Source organism: Diadema setosum, chromosome 19, assembly GCF_964275005.1.
Source record: "Diadema setosum chromosome 19, eeDiaSeto1, whole genome shotgun sequence".
Lineage (NCBI taxonomy): Eukaryota > Metazoa > Echinodermata > Echinoidea > Diadematoida > Diadematidae > Diadema > Diadema setosum.
This window is the reverse complement of record NC_092703.1, coordinates 27,889,767-27,912,434: the sequence shown is the minus strand read 5'-3', so window position 1 is coordinate 27,912,434 and position 22,668 is coordinate 27,889,767. Positions and strand designations below refer to the sequence as shown.

The 22,668-nt window shown below is 41.7% G+C and overlaps 1 protein-coding gene across 1 annotated transcript; it reads left to right on the top strand.

Annotated features, from left to right (window-relative positions):
• Positions 1-623: 623 nt before the first annotated feature.
• On the top strand, positions 624-22,168 carry LOC140242393 (uncharacterized). The gene is made up of 13 exons (XM_072322130.1): positions 624-743; positions 3,976-4,074; positions 5,602-5,703; positions 7,691-7,792; positions 8,678-8,776; positions 9,293-9,391; positions 14,793-14,891; positions 15,951-16,028; positions 16,900-17,061; positions 17,967-18,096; positions 19,149-19,312; positions 19,844-21,013; positions 21,059-22,168. Exons 1-13 carry the CDS (start codon positions 624-626, stop codon positions 22,166-22,168), a joined length of 3,534 nt encoding a protein of 1,177 aa, XP_072178231.1.
• The last annotated feature ends 500 nt before the right edge of the window (positions 22,169-22,668 follow it).

Below are 22,668 nucleotides of genomic sequence, written 5' to 3'. Positions count from 1 at the left end.
CCACTTTAAGACCGGCGTACACATCATGTACAATGTATGGATTCGCTGTGAGAGAAAAATACGGTGTCCTGTGCTGTTCAGAATATTTGCCCAGTTGACTGTGTAGTGGTCAGAATCTTTCCTTTTTTCAACTGTACTGTAAGAGTGTTAGATGGTACAAACATACATGTACAAGCATGCCAGCTGCAAGGCAGACCATTTTACAACATGTGTTGTGAACATTTTTAGCAATAAGTATGAGCTGTACTTTTGTTTCTTGTTGCAAAACTGAGCATGAAGTTTGATCTGTGAGAAAGTGAAATCTACAACAAAAGTGTTGTCTTACAAAGTAAGCTCTGCAATATATGTATAAATGAGGTGAATATGTTTGAATTTTGAGTCATGCTTTGCAGCAATTGTAGGCAAAGAAATGATGTTGTTTCTCATAATTTGTTTCTTTCTTTTTTGGCCATCTTTTGCAGGTCATGATGTGACTCAGCTTACAGAGCACAATGTGATGAAGGAGATGAGGGGAAAACTTTCAGGGCTACATGCTCCTCAGGAGAGGCTGAGGTAGACCACTCTCGGTTCCTGGACCAGGAACTGGGCTGGACCCAGGCCCAGGTCCGGTTGACGCAGGGGTCATGGCCGCATCGTCGTCGATCAGCGCCCTCAACGAGCGCCTGCGCCATGTGGCCACAAAGGGTAACATTGAGGAGATGGAACAACTCATTCGCCTCGGAGCAACATTTGACACCGACAGGGTAAGTTGTAGGGAACAAATTTCATTGTATGCCTCTTCCCCGAAAGACGCATCAGGGCAAATTTACCAAACCAGAAACGGTCATGGCACGTAACTTTCATGAATTGGAGCCGACGGAGCCGACAGGTCTTTTTCATGGCACAAAACTTTCTTTAACTGCCCCTGGCATTCAATGTGCATTACAAGTGTAGAAACTTTTGCATGCATGTTACAACACCTTCACAAATCTTGGCTCCTGAAATTTGCCAAAGATTCATGCACTTGAAAATTTCTGGTTTTACAGTATTAAATAGTTGACAGTGATTTTATTTTCCTGCCTTCTGTTAAACTTTGATATTATATATGGGGTCCGACTTGTCAAAGGTTGAGAAATTCTGGAGTAAAATTTGGTTAAGTTTAGTCTCAGCCACTTGAAAATGCAATGCAACATTTCATTAAAGATTTTGCTTAACCCGTTGAGGACGGACTGATTTTGCTACAACCCGCATTTCACATAGACATTTGCCCGAGTATACTCGGGAATCGTCCCCAACGGGTTAACGTTGGCAGATTCAAAATGACTCTTTGTACACCAATATCATAAATAGTCACTTTTTGTACTGCATAGCAGTGTGCTTACACTAGACCATCTTATCTTTGTACTTTTTTCTACAATTACAAACCAAGAAAGGAAAAGAAGGATAAATACATGTACAATACAATCTATGCTACCCAGAAGTTGTAAATGGTCGGCACCCTTTCCGCTGGAAACTCAATGCTTGCGGTGTGGGGTGTGACTAATGGGCGCATTTGTTACACCCCACCGTGACGGGCCATTACCCCTCTGCCGGCATGGTTTGAAGCGAGTACACCAGTAAGCATCTGAAACCATGGGGAGCTTTCAAAAGGGCGGTGCATTTCTGACTACCGGTAGATGTCTGGAGTTTTCAGAGGAAGAGGGTAATATTAGACTTGACTGGTGTGATGGTGGATCCTCCCTGAGAAGACTCCATGCTGTGAATACAAACAAAGTTTACTCTTTCACCCTAGGGTTGACCCAGAGTGACCTTTCAACTATGAGCATTGATATGTTAGATAGAGGTGGGGGGGGGGGGGCAGGGGAATGGAAGGGAGCAAAGTGAAGAGGAGGTCTTTGCAGTGATATTCAAGGTAGAGGTTAGGCCTAGGTACTAAATCTACACTTACGTGTATGTTCATTAAAGATCAGCTGCTGAATCTATTGAGAAGAACATTGTAAATGTACAGTAGGCTGTTTTGCTGTGCAATTTACTTTAATTAATTCTTCCCTTGCTTTGTATATATGTGCTCTGACTACAGTCCGTCCTCTACAACTGTAACTTGGACTGAAACTAACCATTCACACCACTCATTTTTACAATGAACTTCAAATTCTAAGTGCAGCGAAATTTGTACAACTTCTTTTGCATCATTTTCCTTCACGTATTTTGCAAGATCTCTGTTCCTGCTATTGTCAAATATTTTGCAAAATTTAGCCCTAAATCTTTTCTGTGTATTTTTTATTCTATTCCCTGCCTTTGATGCACTGAAATGCATCTTTTGGAGGTACCGATTACCTTGGGTGTTGTATACTGCCTGTATTTAGATGACCTCTTGGTATGCAGGGAGGTGTTTGTTCTTTATCTGCTAGTACATCAAGTTATCAGCTTGCTGATGTCCACTGTGACAACAGTTTGTAAACCTATCTTGGTTGTACCCTTGTAGGGATCACAAGTTGTTCAATAAGAATGTGTGAAGTTGGGAGTACAAGTCCCAAGTTAGTCAGCTTTTGTAGATAGTACATCACCAAACAGTCAAACCTGTCTTAGCAGCCACCTGTTTATAGTGGCCACCTGCTCTATGTGGCCACTTCGCACTCCCCTATATACAGGTGTACATTGTACACTGTAGATTTTCAAGACTGTAAAACATGACAGGCTGCAAGTAGCCACCTAATTTACTTCCTGAGGGTTATCTATTTTACTGTGCATGACAAGCACTGACTTTCAATATTTAGTCCCATCTCCTTGTGTGCTATAAAGTTACTGTAAATGTGGAACTCTCTTGCAGTGTGGAAAATTTTTGAGAATTTTTTGCTCTCAGTGAAATTTGTTAAGTGAAAAAATAGGAACACACAAATATTTTGGGGAGATAGTGAAAGGTGTTGAGAAATACTGTCATCTGCAAAGCAAAAAATGGCTCATCCCGAATAAACTGCCTCCAAGTGTCACAGTTTTTCTTATAATCTCACTAACAATTACAGGTGTATACAAGTAATATCCATTATTGAATAAACAATGTTCAGCCATTGTTTTCCCAACTCAGAGCTATTGACTCCTGAATGGTAATGAAAGATGCAGGATGTTTGATTTTTTAATAGTAGTTCAGGTTTGTGTCTATAATGATTTAGGGATAGTGCTGCTCATGGGCAAGATATATTGTGTGATGTACACATTTCCATACACACACACAAAACAAAATGAAGGAAAACAGGAGCAATCATACATGTATGTGAGAGAATTATGCCTTCTCAAAGTAAAACAGGCAAGCCAGAAACAAGAATAATCAAGACAAGCCCTGTCAGAAGTCAACCCTGTGTGGTGACCCCTCCTAATTGGGTGCCAAGCTTCCCTCCAAGCAACCTGTGTCAACCCATGAAATGTCATAGGGGTATTAAAAGTGAGTTTTGATGGTTTAGGATCGGTGTTACCGTGGTAACCATGGCCATTCATCACAGGCAGTAAATACCGGAAAGTCAGAAAGTCACCATTTAATTGATTGTTTGCAGTTTCAGTGGGATGAGTTAGGTTCTCATATGGACACACTGCAGTACTGTTTGGGGATTTATGTTACATAGGAAGAAACAGGATACTGTAAATATTGTTTGTGTTCTAATCCAAACCAATGAAAGTATTGTTGTGCATGGGGAACTCTGGGTTTGGCTGAAGTTGAGAAAAGCTCCCACTTGTTGGAACGTTAAGTGCTCTCAAAGTTTGCAAGATGCACACCAACAAACACTTCCTGGTTCGTCATATAATATTTATGCTCATTCAATGTATTGTTTTATGATATTCAAATATGCTGTTCAAAGTTTAAATGACACTTTTCAGTACTGTCTTCTTTTGTATTGTTTTCTTTAATTGAATTACTGTACATTTATCAGCTGTATTTCACTTTGCAGGAAAGGTATTTTTGGATCAGCAGTTCTGATTTTATCCATTTTGTTTATTTTTCAGTACGGACGGACGGCACTCCACTACGCCGCTCAGAGTGGTCAGGTGAAAGCCATCAGGCTGTGTGTCGCCAGAGGCTGTGATCAGGATGTGGAAGACAGTGTAAGTATGCTTGATAAATTGTGCTTAATTTTAAAGATAATAAAAAGTTTTGGTACCTCAAAAATTTCCTTGTCTTAGTTTGTGTTTCAGGTTAAAGTACCTTTCATATAACTAACACTGTGAGACTTACTCGCCCCAAAGTGCTCTCATGTCTTAGTAATCATGCAATTAACTGCGACCAGCAGCCCCATACGCATAGCGACCAGCAGTCCCATACGCATAGCGTAATCGGGCTTCGCATTGTAGCATTCAGGATCATGACAGATTTAGTATCGCGGGATAAATGTTAACTTAAGATCCCAAAAATTCTTCAATTTAAAGACTTACCAATTAAGGTGAAGTATTGAAAACAGGCTTCGGGCAACGTTTGGTTCTGCCTATAGTCCCTTTCTGTTCGAATTGATGTCTGAATGTGACTCGGCCGAGAGGACCTTGGGAGAGCTACATACACCATGTACACTGAATACTACAGCCAGTGCATGCAAACACATCACATGCGCACAAATTTCAAATCCCATATCAACGGATAAGATGTTTGTGTGCGCATGCGCTGGCCGTAGTAGTCAGTGTATGCATCGGTCCATGGTGTATGTAGCTCTCCCAAGGTCCTCTCGACCGAATCACATTCAGTCATCAATTCGAAAAGAAAGGGACTTTTGGCAGAACCGAACAACTGGCAGAACCAAACGTTGTTCGAAGCCTGTTTTCAATACTTCAACTTAAAAGTCTTCAAATCGAAGAAATTTTGGGATTTTAAATTGACATTTACCCGCGATACTAATTCTGTCATGATCCTGAATGTTACAATGCGAAGCCCCATTACGCTATGCGTATGGGGCTGCTGGTCGCAGTTAGCTATGCGTACAATGGGCTGCACGCTGCTGGTCGCAGTCAGTGGTTTCGTACAATATTTATTGACGCTGTACGGCGACGGCTCTGGTACGAAACCATTATTGCATGATTACGAAGACATGAGAGCACTTTGGGGCGAGTAATTCTCACAGACAACGTACTTTAACGTGAAACACAAACCAAGACAAGGAAATTCAGGGAAACTTTTGAGGTACCAAAACTTTTTATTATCTTTAATGCTGTATTCAAAAAAAAATTTGATTGCAATTATGATCGGAAATGATTGGAAGGTCACTGTAATATCTGCCCCCAAAAAACAGAACAAAACAAAACAAGGATTGAAATTCTGTTACTTTCACACAGTCGTTAACATGATTGGAAAACACCTCTGGACGGTCATTTGAAACACAATTGGAATTACGTTTCAAATCGCCCTCCACGATTCCAGTTTTGCATTCACACGTCAAGAATGCTTAATTTGAAACACGATTCTAGTGATGCTTCATTACAATCAACCAGGGACTTTGGACAATGTGTACAATGCTATGGGGTTTTCTGTGCCAATTGCCACTCACAGCACACTGAGGGTTAGCAGCCCAGTGGGATTGGTACATACATGGAGTGAATTTGGTAGTAAGTGTTCATTGATCATTCCCAATGATCATTTCTTTTCAGTATGGGAGGACGGCCCTGCATGTTGCTGTGGTGTCCGATGGCCACGTGGATGCTGTGAGAGCCCTCCTTGAGGAAGGCTGCGATGTGGACAGACAGGATGAGGTAAGTTTGATCGGCTTGACCGGCTTTGAGGGCAGAATGATGTTATAGGAAATGCATCGTTGCTTGGCACACTTTTGGGCGGTCATTACTACTTTTTCTCAAGTTGTCCGATGTTGTATGGATTTGTTCATACCATGTATGTATACAATGTTCATTGAATGAACTTGGTGCCCATTCAAAAAAAACTATTGTGTGTGTTGATGTATTTTGATAAATTTGGTAGATTTTTTTTTTTTTTCATTGCAAAATCTGTCTTACTTCCTAAGTAAATGTATTCACATTTTGGAATGATTTGTTTGTTTGTTTATGTTGGGGTTTTTCTTTTTCATTGTTGATAAAATTTGTATGCATTCAGTTAATTCTGTGACCAGTCAAATTAGTTTGGGTGTACTGAAGGCTGAGACCATGCAAGGCATACAATTATGATATAAATCCATCTTGGTGTTAAAAAACATTGAAGAACAAATTTTCTCATCCTGAGTCATGGTACTCATTCCAAAACTTTTCAGTTTTATCTTCATTCTATCATTTGGTTGCACTTAATTCATAAATTACACTTACATGTATTTTGAGGATTATGGGTGCCTGTGTGGAACAGTAACACATATAAAAACAGAATAAAGACAGAACCCCTGCCCCACCCCTCCCCCAAAAAATGTTTCACATCAAGTCGTCGGTTGGGAATGATAAGGGCGTTAAGTTGTCACTAAACCCATAGTGTTCAAGACAACTTAAAGCCCTTCTTATTCTCAACAGACGAAGTTTTTTCTTTAATACCAATGCTGCAAGACCGGTTGCGCACACCACAAATCTTGTCAATGGCTGTGTTTAGGACTCATCAAAAGCCCTGGGACACGTGATGTTATTTCCAAGACAAATCTATATAGAGGACCAAGCCCATAATGACAAATTTCATCCAAACATGCGTGAGTGAAGCGCGGAAGCGGTATGGATCCCAGACAATGGCTTGTTTCCGTATTCTTGTGTAAAAAACAGAAAAAGAAAATATGTGTGTTCCATCTGTCTATGTTTGTGTAGGGGTGAGTATGAGTAGAGCAATGCCCAGACATACAATGACATACTCTTTATCAGCCATAGCCATTTTTGGTACAACAAAGTCGCCCATTAAAGAAGGAATTTTAGACCCCTGAGGGGTTGAAAAAGCCATCGAAAATCACTCAATCGTGTCGCATGGTTAAAATCTCTTTATACTGTAGGCAAGAAAAAAAAAAAAAGGAAAAGAGAAGAGAGAAAAGAGGTTGACTTTTTGACACCTTTTCTTCCCAATGCGGCACTTCTAGGCTCCTTCTCCCCCAGGTCCTGGACTGAATATCAGTTTAGCGAAGTGCAAATCTAGTAATAATAGAGTATGATTTGATATTGATTGTTGGTAGAGGATTTTCCTTTGTAATCAGAGTACGTTTGTGCGTTCATGGCAAGTGTATGTGTGATGGGTGGGGGGGGGGGGGGGGGAGGAAGGGGAGGGGAGGTGGTGTAGTCTACAACTGCAGGCCACTTTTTGACTAAGTTCCAACGAGTGGTATAAGAGCATGGAATATGCAGACTTGTTTCACAACCAACTGTGTTTTAACATTCATTATTAGTTGATTTATTTATAAGATAACTATCCTCTTGTATAATTTACAGGGTTTATTAATCCATACATGTACACTTGTACATTGTACATAATGATATGAATGTAATATACAATTTACATCGTACAACTCTTTTTCTTGGTAAAATCTATTGTTTTAAGACCCAACTGTGGCCGCTAGAGGAACATTTTTTATTTCTCCTCTTTCCAAGAATATCTTTTTCTTTCACCTCAGGCAGTGAGTTAAAGAGGTTTTTCAGATAGTTAATAGACACAGTGGTGGTATTCAAGTAATGCTATCAGTATGAATTTTTCAAATTAGTAAACAGATTGGCTGAAGCGCCTCCTCGGACAATTACTGTTAATTACTGTCATTTCTCTTACCCCCCACAGAAGGGTAACACAGCCCTGCACGAGGCGGCCTGGTACGGCTTCAGCCAGTCTGTCGACACCATCATCAAGATGGGCAAGGCCAATGTACATGCAAGCAACAAGGTATTGGGTGTTTCCTTCATGTGACTTGTCTCCTACCCCTACAAATTTTCAAGGAAAATAATGTGATAGAGATATCTGATGAAATGCTAAATGAGTTCAGTTTTGCTTCCCAGATGTGTATACCGCATTACATTTACATCTGACTTGTTTTGTTTCTTCGTTTTCTTTACATCCAATAAGTTGTCAGTCAATTGCCTTGCCAGTTTTAAAGGGTGTGTACAGTTCTGGTCGAGGTGAGGATTTAGCTTTTAACGTTTTGCGAGATATTCAGAAACCACTCTATGAGATGTCAAAGAGCATGCAATTCTAAGGGTATCAAAAGTTTATTTGATGAAAATCGGTTTTGAAATGGCTGAGATATCCAAAAACAAAGTGAAACAAAGAGATCCTAATAAAGTTGTGGCTTGTCGCCTTTTATTATTATCACTTTTTTGGATATCTCAGCCATTTCAAAACCAATTTTCATCAAATAAATGTTGACTCCTTCTTAAAATTATATGCTCTTTCAAATTTCATAAGAGGTTTCTCATTATCTCACTTAGAAATGTTCAAAACATGAATCCCTTACCTCAACCAGTACTGTACAGTCCCTTTAATTCTTTCTTTCCATGCAGACTGGTCAGAAGTTCATTCAGCTTGGCATATTTTCTCCCCTGTCCGACCGGTCCTCTTTTATCAGTCTTCATTCTACTGTTGTTTCCCTTATAAAGTGGCAAAATGGCCATTTGCTGTACAACATGCATGTTGACATGCATCTGAAAGTGTAAAAGTAATTTCAAAATCAGGGAGATCTTAAATTTTACCATTCCTACATGAGACGATTCACTTCTTTGAGTAGCTGTACCTCTCTTAAACACCAGTCTTGATCCTTTCTCTCCCATACAGACTGGCCAGAAGCCCGTTCACCTTGCCTGTCAGAATGGCCGCAACCAGAGCACCAGGCTCCTGCTCAAGGCTGGCACACACCCCAACGTCAAGAACAACGTAAGATTATCATTGATCAGTCCTGGTGGATTGTGTAAAATTTGTGATTTCCTTTTAAGGAGAAATAGATTAAAAATAGCAAGTAGTTGTTCTTGTAGTTTTTTGCTGTTTTAGCAGCCATTATAGTTTGCCCTTCCCCTTCTAAATCAACAACAAAACACTGATTTGCAGGACTGTGATGAAGTTTTGGTCAGTAGAATGCAATCAAACAGTTTTCAGGCATGCTCAACATGATCATCAGTGAAAAAATCCTAGTTTTGAAGTATCCTAGCATCTTTTATATTGTTTTTAAGTATCACACATGAAGTAAAACACTCCAGTTTTGCTCTGTGTAATTTCATTGTTCTCTCAGTTGGCGTTGAGAACTGTCATTGCCAAAAATGCTTTAAAGTATGTTACTTTATGTTGCTGTCAGAGAAGGGAACTGTTCCGTTAAGCTTGTGTAAGGGCTTTATTATGCTCTTCTGTAAACAAAGACATATCTGATTTTTTCTTTGCCATCGTTTTTCTCCGTAGTCTGGTGAAACACCCCTCCACATCGCTTGCCTGTTTGGCCACATCACCTGCGCAAGGATTCTGCTCAGCGCTGGCTGTGATGCAAATGCAAAAAAGCAGGTATGGAACCGAGGCCATGTTCACAATCTGTATGTATGGGCTGGGATTGGGGACTCTTGTTGTCTTTAGTATCTTATGCAAAACAAATCTTGAGCTCATGGTTATTATAATCTAAGAGACTCTGTTTAGATGTGTTATCTTGTACAGACTGTCTCTGGTATCAGTCTGTTGGTCATGGCACGTACTCATAATCTTTGCTTGGGGTTTAGGTTGATGCCAGCATCTTGTAATGGCACTGATGATGTTGATGGTAAATGATGATTTTTTTCAGAGCACAAATTCGTTTCGAGCATTCTGCTGTTGGTATGTTCTTTCAGCCGTGGCTGAAAATGTGTACCTTCACCTGCTGATTGCAATAGACACTTAGAATAGAAACAAAACAGACCTACATCATTCTTATGGCACATCATTAATAGCACATCATTTTTAGCACATCATTCTTTGAGGCCAGAAGTTTCTTTACGAGGTCAATCCGAAACTCATTGAAGGAAGGAAGCTGGTGAACATTTCTCATCTTTATTGAGCATTGAATAACAGAGAAGGGTGATGCAGGGTTGACAGAACTGAGGCAAAGACACAAACACGCTTTCAAACACTCACCCACACAGATACACAGTGTGTAGCTGACACGCATTAAAGGACAAGTTCACCTTTACAAACATAAGGATTGAGAGAATGCAGCAATATTTGTAGAAAACATCAGTGAAAGTTTGAGGAAAATTGGACAATCGATGCAAAAGTTATGAATTCTTAAAATTTTTGTGTTGGAACCGCTGGATGAGGAGACTACTGAGGCTTGTGATGTCATATGAGTACAGCAGTATAAAGAAAATGTTTAAAAAAAATTAACATATTTTCACTTTTTTCGCATACTAAAAGAACACTTGACTTGCCTCTTTCTAAAGGCAATGGGAATAATATTACCCATAATATATGTCAGTAACGAGTCAAGGGAATGTGTACTTTTTTCAAAAGGTGAAATTTTGTGAAATTCTCTTTATATTTTCCTTATATTGTTGTACGCATGTGACATCGTACACTGCAGTAGTCTTCTCATCCAGCGGTTACTGCACAAAAACTTCAAAAATTCATAACTTTTAAACGGATTGTCCGATTTTCCTCAAACTTTCAATGATGTATTCTACAGGGCTGCACACTGGCGCTGGTCCGATGGTCAAAGACCGGTAAAAGTCACTGTCGGACCGGTAACTTTTCAGGAAATCCACAAGTTACCGGTCCGACATGACCAGTAAAAAAAAAAAAAAAAAAAGCATTGGTGGGGTCAGTAGAAAGAAAAAGAGCAGGCCCGATCAGGGAGAAACAGAATGCAAGATATCGCACTGTTCAACAAGTTTTACGCAAGTTTTCATTTATGTCTACCGGTGCACTTTGTACAGTAAACATACCTGTACATTAGTTTTGAGCACTAGCAGTCGACCAGTTATTCGCCCTCGCTTGCGCATTTGGCGCTGCTCACGCACTGCCATGCAATGCAATACATGCAGAGCATGTACAGTGTAAACTGCTTTTCGTTTGCTTGCGATCGGCGGTCATGCCAGACAAGAAGCATTGATAGAAGCGCACGCATTTCTGGGTCATTTTACTCATGATTTTTTAACGCAAGATCGATCCGATCCCGGCTTCGCAGCAGCGTGGCAGTTATGTTAGAACTAATTTACTTGTGTCGATTTTTAGAAAAAGTAAAAACACATTCGATATTCAGCGGTACAGTAAATGGATCTGATTGCGTTCATTTTCATTATACACAGTCATTTCACAAATGAATATTTTCATTCGCTCAGAATGGTCTCATAATGAAGATAGGCGCAAAAAGGATCACGAAATCGGCTCTTCCGTGTACTTTTTAAGAACGCATGCACAAAATGTGAAGAGATAATACTAGGGAGGAAAAAAAAATCATGAAATCATGGCAGTCCCGTTTATATATTTGAGGTAGAAATCGTCCCAAAAAGGATCATGAATTCGACCGGCCGCGTCGTATCTTTCAAAAGCTTATGTACGAAATGCGAAGAGATTACAGAGGAGAGAAAAAAATAAATAAAAGATAAAGGACAAATTTTGGTGAGTGCATCATAAAAGATTACAGCCGAATAACAATTCATGAAATCAACGCAATCCCGTTGAAATTTGAGGAAATAATAGGAGCAAAAAGGATCTTGAATTCAGTCCTGCATGCCATGTTGGTTATCAAAAACGCAGGCACAAATGCGACAAGATTATCGGGAGAAAAATAAAAAACACATTTTACCCTTCTGGTGCGTGCATCATAAAAAATTACATCTGAAGTAATTCATGAAATCGCCACAATCCCGCTGATATTTGAGGTAGAAATAGGCGCAAAAAGGATCGTGAATTCGGCCGTGTCGTATACCTTTTAAGAACGCATGTACGAAATGGGAAAAGATTAGCGGGAGAAAAATGAAGGACACATTTTCACCCCTTTTGGCGCTTGCATCATATAGATTACAGCCGAAAAGTAATTCATGAAAATTTCGCAATCCCGTTGGAATTTGAGTAAACAATAATAGGCGCAAAAAGAATATCGAATTCGGCCCTGCATGCAAAACGCATGAAAACGCATGCACAAATGCGAAGAAATTATCTGGAGAAAAATAAAGAACGCATTTTCAACCCTTCTGGTGAATGTATCACTAAAGATTTCAGCCGAGATAATTAATGATAATTTGATGTAGAAATAGGCGCTAAAAGGATCGTGAATTCGGCCGTGACGTATAGGCATGTACGCAATGCGAAGTGATTATTGAGAGAAAAATACAGGACACATTTTCAAACCCTTTTGGCCCGTGCATCAGAAAGATTAGAGCCGAATAATAATTCATAAAATCATCGCAATCCCGTTGAAGTTTGAGGAAACGATAGGCGCAAAAGAATCATGATTTTTGGCCGTGTCGTGTATCTTTTAAGAACGCATTTACGAAATGCGAAGAGTTTATCGGAAAGGACACATTTTCAACCTCTTTTGGCGCGTGTATCATAAAAGATTGCATCCGAAGTCATACATGAAATCATCGCAATCCCGCTGATATTTGAGGTAGAAATAGACGCAAAAAGGATCGTGAATTCGGCCGTGTCGTATACCTTTCAAGAACGCATGTACGGAATGCGAAGAGATTGTGGGGAGAAAAATAAAGAACGCATTTTCAACCCTTCTGGTGAATGTATCACTAAAGATTTCAGCCGAAATAATTAATGACATATCGCAATCCCGCTGATATTTGATGTAGAAATAGGCGCTAAAAGGATCGTGAATTCGGCCGTGACGTATAGGCATGTACGCAATGCGAAGTGATTATTGGGTGAAAAATACAGGACACATTTTCAAACCCTTTTGGCCCGTGCATCAGAAAGATTAGAGCCGAATAATAATTCATAAAATCATCGCAATCCCGTTGAAGTTTGAGGAAACGATAGGCCGTGTCGTGTATCTTTTAAGAACGCATTTACGAAATGCGAAGAGTATATCGGGGAAAAATAAAGGACACATTTTCAACCTCTTTTGGCGCGTGCATCATAAAAGATTACAGCCGAAGTCATACATGAAATCATCGCAATCCCGCTGATATTTGAGGTAGAAATAGACGCAAAAAGGATTGTGAATTCGGCCGTGTCGTATACCTTTCAAGAACGTATGTACGGAATGCGAAGAGATTATGGGGAGAAAAATAAAGAACGCATTTTCAACCATTCTAGCTGGTGCGTGCATCACAAAAGATTACATCTCATGTAATTCATGAAATTGCCACAATTCGGCTGATATTTAATGTAGAAATAGGCGATAAAAGGATCGTGAATTCAGCTGTGTCGTATACACATGTACGAAATGCGAAGAGATTATTGGGAGAAAAATACAGGACACATTTTCAACCCCTTTTGGCCCGTGCATCATAAAGATTACAGCCGAATAATAATTCATGAAATCATCGCAATCCCGTTGAAGTTTGAGGAAACAATAGGCGCAAAAAGAATCATGATTTTTGGCCGTGTCGTATATCTTTTAAGCACGCATTTACGAAATGCGAAGAGTTTATCCGGGAAAAATAAAGGACACATTTTCAACCCATTTTGGTGCGTTATCATAAAAGATTACAGCCGAAGTTATTCATAAAATCATCGCAATCCCGCTGATATTTTAGGTAGAAATAGACGCAAAAAGGATCGTGAATTCGGCCGTGTCGTATACCTTTCAAGAACGCATGTACGGAATGCGAAGAGATTATCGGGAGAAAAATAAAGAACGCATTTTTAACCATTCTAGCTGGTGCGTGCATCACAAAAGATTACATCCGAAGTAATTTATGAAATCGTCACAATCCCGCTGACATTTGAGGTAGAAATAGGCGCAAAAAAGTATCATGAATTCGGTAGTGTGGTACATCTTTTAAGAACGCACTTACGAAATTCGAAGAGTTTATCGCGAAAAAATAAAGGACGCATTTTCAACCCCTTTTGGCGCGTGCATCGTAAAATATTACAGCCGAAGTAATTCATGAAATCGTCACAATCCCGCTAATATTTGAGGTGGAAATGGGCGCAAAAAGGATTGCGAATTCGGCCCTTCATGTCGTGTACCTTTCAAGAACGCATGCACAATGCGAATAGATTATCGGGAGAAAAATAAAGAACCTCTTGTAGCGCGTGCATCAGAAAATACCACAGCTAAAATAATTCATTAAATCGTCGCAATCCAAATGACCACCAAGAGCAGGTTACGCAGCAAGTTCGTGCGCCGATGTTTAGAGAAAGTCACAAACGCATTTGATACAATCTGATTTTGTTCATGATCATTTTACACTGTAATTCACAAACAAACATTCTATTTTTTCCTATCTTTTTTTTTTCTATTTCTTGTGCAATAAATAATGCAAGTTTAAAAAAAAGAATATTAATCTGTAAAATGTACATGGGTAAGGGGGTACGTCCATAAAAAACAAGAAAATAAGTTTGCAAGTCATTTAATGTTTTTTTAGGTTGTCGTTGTTGACCGGTAAATTTTCTGTTCGGACCTGTAAAAAATGGTAAAACGGGGCATTTACCGGTCCGACAGAGACAGGTTGGACCGGCAGAAAAAATGGGTTAGTGTGCAGCCCTGTATTCTACTAATATTGCTACATTCTCTCAATCCTTATGTTAATGAAGGTGAAATTGTCCTTTAAAGATCTACACACGTACATGTATGCATGCAGTACAATTCAGTGATATTCAATAGGGATTGCTGTGAGTATGTCAGGAACCAAAGGATTAATGCCCTGTATTTCTCCTACCACTTAACCTTTCCTCATGCAACCGCCATCTCCCCCTTGTCTGCCCCACCCCCTTCTCTCTACTCTCGTCATACACTTCACCCACACCCCACCCACAGGATGGCAACACTGCCCTTCACGTGGCCGCCAGCCTGGGCAAGCTGAAGATCACCAGACTGCTGATTGAGTCACAGTGTCAGGTGGAGCTCAGGAACAAGGTAAGCTCCACATCAAACAGCAGTAGAAGATCTAAACCGCTAGGCAATGAGCTTAAAATTGGTGCAACTGATTGACAAATTGCCGTACATCGATATCGACATCGACATAAATGTGCTCTGATTAGTCAGTATCTTGGTAGTAGCCATGATAAAAATCATGGGCATACTTGAGTTACATACTTGAGTTGGACTTGAAGCAATGACCTCCTGATTACTAGACAGGTGTCATATCCACTAGACTACTGAACTTCCGCCTGATATTCAGTAATGGTTCTCATCCCATGTAGAGGCGGATACTGGGTATCTATTGAAATTAATGATTCTTTGGAGCTCTGTAGTCTCATGGATATGATGCTTCTTCATTATCTTGTCTTTGTTCTGTTTTCTTGGCATGTCCTCCCTTCCCACAGCCACAAATTTTCTCCTCTGCAGAACATTGCAGTTTCATTAAACTGACAGTAGGATTGACACAACAATTAAAGAAGTCGATTTGTTGCAATGTACTACAATGGAGACAAACATGGAAAGTCTGCGTCATGTGTCTGATAAATGAAATGCCCATATATCAAAGAAAACAATACAGGCTCACTCATTTCTTATTCTATTTATTTATTTTTGTGTGTGTGTGTGTTTCTTCATGAAAATGGAAAATTTTGACTCTTTACTTTCTTCACTGAAGCACTGAATTCTATGTCTATCATTGCTCTGTCAACACAATTGTTCAAATCTTCATTTACTGGAGATGGAAAAAAAGGCCCTTTTGATCTTGACATGCAGTTCTATGCCAACTTTAACTGCACTTCTTTTCAATACTTTGCTTCCTTGTACCTGAAGCAAAATCAAAGTGAAAGAGTCTTTCTGTTTTTTATATCAGTTTTACTGGAAGTGGACCAGAGTAATAAAAATATAAAAAAAGGTGATAAGACAACCCAGTGTTGCTACAGAAACAGACAGATGAATAAACAAAACTTGAACAGTTTTGAGTAGCCTGTGGATGTTTGAGTGCTTTTGTGATATTTTTCATATAATGATGGAAGAGCCTATAATTTTTGCCATCAGAACAATCAAACAGCCTTGGAACTTGCCCGCCAGAATGATCACGCAGATGCCGTGTTGCTCCTTCTTGGTGCTCACAAGGTAAGTCCAATTCTACCTCCCTTGTCGGAGAAACACCGAGTAGTTACATTCTGCAGGTTCTGTCATAGACATGAAATTTTAGTATAGGTTAGATTTATGTCTTATTCCTCCTTTAGCTGTGCACTCTTTTCTGGAGACAGTATGATGTAATGTTCCATAGCAAAAAGCGCACCTTGGTTTGACAAGGAGAAATTGTAGATCTGCAATAAAATGACAATACACCTTGAATTGGGAGCTTGTCAGTAACTTCAAACTGAGACCATTCATTCATGCTCTTTCATTATCATGGGCGACCTGTAAGTTGAAACATTGCTGATGATTAAGTAATAGTTATTTTGTATAAAGTGCCTTTTCACCATTATAGTAATGCTCCAAAAAGTCAAATTTGAATGTACATGTAGAATGCACTCACTCTATCCCCTTGGGAGCAATATTGCTGATGATTAAGAAATAGCTTCTTTTTGTGTGTGTGTGTAATAATAGTAATGAAAAGGGGTAATTTTGTCAATTCATTTTCAAAACTGGATTCAACTACTCACAAAATATTATACTCCCAAAGTGTATGTTGTGTACAGTATTTAATTCATAAAGTTGTCCAGTAATTAATTTATAAAGTTATCCATTATTTGATATCTTGGCTTTAGTGTAAGAAAGCCACTGTGATATGCTTTGTATTCTGCATCAGTAGCAGAAGTGCAACATTTTGACAGAGTTCAGAAGTCAGATGAAATACAGCATGAGCAGAGTTGTCCTGGTGTGGCCAATAGAGGGCACCTCACAAGGAATACTGACAATGCTTGGGTAATTGTGCTTGTGTTGTATGTGACCAACACTGCATGCTACACCTGTATGTCATACATTTATTTTTTAGTTGCGGAAGGGGAAGCGATCATTCTTCTCGCTGAAGAAGAAGAAAGGCGGAGACCCAGCTGATGACCTTGGCGACACCTCTCACCACCACCATCGCCATGGAGACCACTCTCCTCACAAGCACGATGACAAGCACGGCCGGGGACACAGGGATGAAAAGGGGGTGAGTCACAGACTCTATGTTTTAGACAGTTTAGAAAGTCCACCTCATCAATGTTAGTGTAATCTTGCCCTATCTTATGAATAGAAATCTGACAGTTTACACATATAAAAGGCTTCCAAAAAGATACCTTTTAAAAAGTAAGGTGTTGCTCTATTTGACTCCTAAGACATATGAGTACTTGACATTCAATTTAAATGGCATGGATTTAGTGATCTGCTGTTTCACTGGTCTCAATGAATTCTTTAGTTCTGTAGTACATGTAGCCTTTTGTCAAGGCCCTCTCGCTGTATGGTGAAGAGAGCCCAGCTGAGTGGGGTTGCGCAAGGGCCTTTTGAGATCTGCTTCGCATCCTTTTGTTCGCCCTTTGAATACCGACTTTTGCTCCCCGATTTCGGGAGCAAAAGTCGACCAATCAGCGTGTCTGTCTGCTCAAACCTGATCGCTTCGCTCACCCATTACAACGAGAGGTCCTTGACAAAAGGCTATAGTGCATGAGATGATAGATCAAAAAACAGGAACAAATAAAACGTAGGTGCCATCTGTCATGTACAGAGACATTAGTTTTTTTTTGTTTTGCCTTTTTTGGGTAGTCCATATCTCAGTCGTATTTTCCGAGTTACGATTGCTTTTTTGAAAACACCAATTGTACAGCTGTAGAATGTTTATGAGTGAATTGGCATTAGATTGTGTCAAAGGTTTGTTCACACAATTTACAGATGTAAACAACACCTACCTGTCTGGCTTATATTTTGCTTTGTTTGTTTGTTTTTGAGGGGTTTCTTGTTCATTTGTTTCTTTGTTTTTGAGGGGGTGGAGGAACAGGAAGGAACAGTTATATTTTCTCAAACATGAAGCAAATTTCCAAATCTTACATTTGACATTTTACTCAGAGAGATGGTAAGAAGTGCGATGATGATGTTGATGGGGATCACGGAGGAGCCCGTGTGAGAGGGAGGCGGGAGCTGGGCGGGCTGGAGAGGCACTCCTCGGGGAGCAGCAAGGGCAAGTCAAAGAAGAAACGTAACCAGGTCAGTGGTTCATGTCTTCCCATCGTCGTGTCATTTCTTTTGGCAGCCGCTCTGTGGAGTGTAGGGGGTGGTCACAGGAACCAGAAAATTTTCATTGTCATCAATTTACTACTTCATGGTGATGCTATATGTGCATGTTGGGAGGGGGGCAGAGGAGGAGATATTTTGGGAATTTGATTTTGACAAATGGCATTATTTCTGATTTCTATGTGAGTGCTTCCAACGTTGCCATTCAAGGGTAGGACTAGTCAGCCACCCAAGGTGATGCGAACCCATTGTCTATCGCTACACCATCACCTCGCAAGATGAATGGATGCGTGCAATAAAATCACTCCTTAACATGCTGAGAGAGTTGAACAGCCTGTGCCAGGGGACATCATTCTCCCAATGCTCCATTTCCTGTGTAGCAGATTAATCAGCAATTTGATGACCAGCAAGATCCCCCCCCCCCCCCCACTCAAGATCTGTGCATCCCAGCCCAAAAAAGGGGAGTGGCTTAAAACAAGGCTAGATTGCATTGTGTGATTTGTATTGTGGGAATTGCTCGAAGAAATACAATTTGCAACACTGTCACAGGCTTAAGGACACTAACCCTGCAATTCATTATAGTTTTGTTTTGTAAATTCTTTGGCACATTGTGTAGTGACTAACATTTGTTCTAAGTAAGATGGGTTCGTACTTACAAAGCCATCGTGCTGATGGAGTTTCATCCAAGAAGTTGCAAAACGCTGTTGGGGCAACAAAACTTTGTATCTCACAAATGTCAAATGTTCCGGAGAGCAAAAATACATGGCAGCCATTGCACTATAACAAATACATTTGTAGGATTGCCTTTCCTGAGACATGCAGTGGTAGCTTCATTTTATTGGTAAGACAGGGGTTTGAGCAAGACACCTCTTGACTGATTACCTGACGATTACTCCAAAAAAGTGATTTTCACCAAAATTTGAGATAAAGCTTTTATCACCCTTTGATGAAAAACTCACTTATCTCAACTGGATGCCCTCTTGTCATTTCAGAGGCGGGAAGAAGGCCAGTTTAGGATGGACTTGGCCCGAGACCAGCACCTCTTTGTTAAGGAGGAGCTCAGGAAGAAGGTGCGCTCCGAGAAGAAGCTCCAGGCGGAAATCCAGAGGGGGAGGGAGATGGGTAACCCCACGGGGGCTGGGCACCCCCTCGTCAGGACGCAGCTCTTCAAGGACAAGACCGGCAAGATCTTGGAGGTGGGCTAGGCGAAATCCTTTAAATATTGCAACTTGCTGACAAATTTCCTTGAGAAATCCTTTCTGGTCCGACATCCTCAGTGCAAATATAGCTACCAAATTAACATTAGTGTAATTTAAAGGTACTCCATGTTGTCTTTTAGGGTTAATGTTTGATGTGCTATTAGATGGTGATGCTATAACAAGATCATTTTGTTTGTGGGTTTCATTAAGTACAAAAATTGAACAGAGGAAGGCCAAAGCAGCACAGCGAACAAGCCATGAATCTGGAAAGTAAGTCTTGTCATGTCTTGGTAAACATACATGGTCAAAAGCAAAATGCCAAAACTGAGACAGCAAAATAACAGCAGAAAATACTTGTGAAATTTCCGCAGAAGATGAAGATTTTTTATCAGATCTTGATGATTTCTATGCAAGCTCATATCTGCAAGTTTAATCCAGCCTTTGAAGGGCAAATTCTTCCCACCCTTGAATTTTATTAACATCCCAAAATATACTTTTGTTACCTCCTTTTCTTCTGGGTGTCTGCAGGTGCCAATGCCCGTTCACTGCAACTGCTCCTCGTACATCAAGAAACTTGAGAACCAGGTGGAGGCAAGCAAGGAGAGATTGCTTCATGAGATGGACATGTCCAAAGCCCGCTTTGAGGGCCGGATGAACAATATGGAGAAGCGCATGGCCCACCAGGCCCAGTGCCTGGACCAACTGTGCAAGGAGCGCATAGCGGCGGAGCGGGCGGACTGCATCCACCGGATCGATCAGAGGGCCATGGAGGAGCGGGAGAGGTTAGCCAAGGACCAGGAGCGCCGGGCTGATGCCCTGCGGAGGGAACTCAGGCAGTGGTTTGAGTCGAGGATACAGCCGCTGCACGAGCAGCTCAGCAGGACTTGCCTAGACGATGCGTGCATCGAGGCCCCTCAGGCTGCAAGGAGAGGAAGGCCGAGAGCAGGGCGCTATAGGCTCCAGGGTCATGACATGGCTTTCGGTCGGGTGCGATCAAAGTCTGAGAGCAATCTCAGTGACTGTGACTTCATGGAGGAGGAGGAAGATGAGGAGGATAGCGAGGAGGAAGATGAAAGCGATGAGGAGGAAGACGAGATCGACCACGGTGGTCATTTTTCGATGGAGGAGACGCAGACGAGCTCCCAGCTGCCCAGCGAACAGTCGCCACACCGCTACAAGAATGGTGGCAGCCGTAGTGAAGAGAGTGAGTACGCCAAGACTGGTGCCATTCCAAAGAAGGGGCGGAGCTGCAGTTTCAGGCAAGCGGTCAGCGATGAGGACAGACAAAGCGGAGGAAGCAACAGCAGTAGAGGGACACCGCTAAGCATGGTGGCGGGTACCTATCGCCCACCCCTGGTGGCGAGCCATGAACGATCTCCGCCCGTTGACCCGCATCACTCGCTCCCTCCAGACTTTGTGCTGCCGTCTCAAGAGACGGATGACACCGACTCATCTGAAACGGACACCGATACGGACACCGAGACAGCCTCGCAGATGTCCTTGGAGACTGTCTCAGCGAGAGCGAAGTCGATAGGAGGGTCTACTCATGTGTCGTCCTCAACTCGCGATTCGGGTCACCACACAATGAAGGGTTCGAGCGTGTCGTCGGGTCGCAGGTCGAGTGCACCGATGAGCGGCGACCAGATTGCCTATCAGGCTCTGACGGTCAATGCGAGACCCCCTCCTCCTTTGCAGGCGGTCACAAACTCTCGCCCCCTTTTTAGTGCGCAGCCACCACCGCAGGCGGTCACAAACTCTCGCCCCCTTTTCAGTGCGCAGCCACCACCATCTCAGCTGCGTGTGCATTCCAACTTTTCGCCGGCATTCAGTCCACCGGTGTCGCCTTCCTCCACAGCATCCCAGCCACTGTCTACCTCAACGCTGACATCCAGCGAAGGACAGAGAATGGTGACCCCCATCAATGAGCACCCTACAAGTGAGAACCCCTCCCCAACAGACTCGGCAAAAACTCCCTCCAGCACCTCCTCTTCTGGTGTCTCCTCGGGGGAGGCCTCCTCCTTTCCAAACTCCTCCCCGATCAAGTACAATGTGGTTAGTCCCCAAAGCGGTCAGTCCTACCAGCGGATCTACAATCCCCGTGCCCCCGCAGCTCATCAGTCAGATCTCGTCAAAGACGTCGCGACGCGTAACTGGGCTCCTCCTCGCAGGGATGAACCCCCCGCGTACTCCAGCAGAACAAACGGTGCCCTGCGTGGTGGTCCGCCACCTCATTGGAACAGCGGTAATCAGGTGAGGAACTTCAATAATGGCAATAATAATGGATCATATGTTCCGAACAATCCAACCATGGATCACCCAGGGAATGGCCACCCATACCGGCAACCTAATCCCAACCGACCGCCTTCCAGAACGTTTGCTATGATAGGCAGGCCGATCGGGACTCAGAACCGTCCGGATGCCACGAACAATCCTGCTGGCACCCACTATGAAAATGGTGCAGGTGGTAGTGCAGTGCCACCGAGGTCAGCAGCGAGTCGTCTTGGAGTGACCCCGTCCCTCTCTGCGGTCAGGTATTCATCGAGCCAAGCGCCTCCTAACGGCATGAGCCATCCTCCCCAGCAAACCCTTCCCACCACTCACATGCCCAGCCGCAGTGGCGGCAATGTTGCGAACACCTACGCAAGCTCCGATAGTAGGACTCTTCCACCAGGATCCAGAACTGGTGCGGTCCAACCGCCAAGTTTTACCGCCGCAAACTCATCTAGACCAAACGGTGTTGATGTGCGAAACGGAAGCAGCAGCAGCGGTACTTTCATGAGGGATGTTGAACACTATAACCGCAGTGCCCCACCCCAGCAAAAGCTGAAGTACACCAAGGAGCTGTTTCTCTGATCATCACCATGCACTGTCCATGTAGTTTGTAAGTTTAATGATCAAATGAAATTACAAAATGGGAAGCAAAATGAGTATTTGTAAACTGCACTCTCCTTTCGTGATTATTTTGGAGCTTGCATGATATTATTGTTGCAGGACCAAAATTTTCACAGAGAAATAACTGACCTTTTTTTCCTCTAAGTAAGAGTATTCGTCCATCTACAAAAATGTAATTGTGATTAAAAAAGATTTTTTACATTTTTCAGGGGATCATTTTGGTTGGTGAAAAGGATATGATAATGCTATGAGGATGTAAGGAATGAAAAGAAAAATGAAAGAAAAGGGTGACATATTAACAGTGCTTGGTTTTTTTTTTTCTTTTTTTTTTTTTGCTTAATCCGTTAAGCCTCGGGAACCTACTGGGTAATGTACAATGTGGAAGTCTGTGAGTGTCAAACAATCTGGTAGGGAATGTGTTAAATCAATGAATTGACACAGAAAAAGTAGAGTAACAGTAT

What these genes read in the sequence shown, in the direction of transcription:
- LOC140242393 (XM_072322130.1), top strand. Translation starts at nt 624, where the DNA reads ATGGCCGCATCGTCGTCGATCAGCGCCCTCAACGAGCGCCTGCGCCAT. An exon ending in ATGTACATGCAAGCAACAAG is followed by an intron (nt 7,793 to 8,677) that starts GTATTGGGTGTT and finishes TCTCCCATACAG; the next exon opens with ACTGGCCAGAAGCCCGTTCA. An exon ending in AGGTGGAGCTCAGGAACAAG is followed by an intron (nt 14,892 to 15,950) that starts GTAAGCTCCACA and finishes TTTTGCCATCAG; the next exon opens with AACAATCAAACAGCCTTGGA.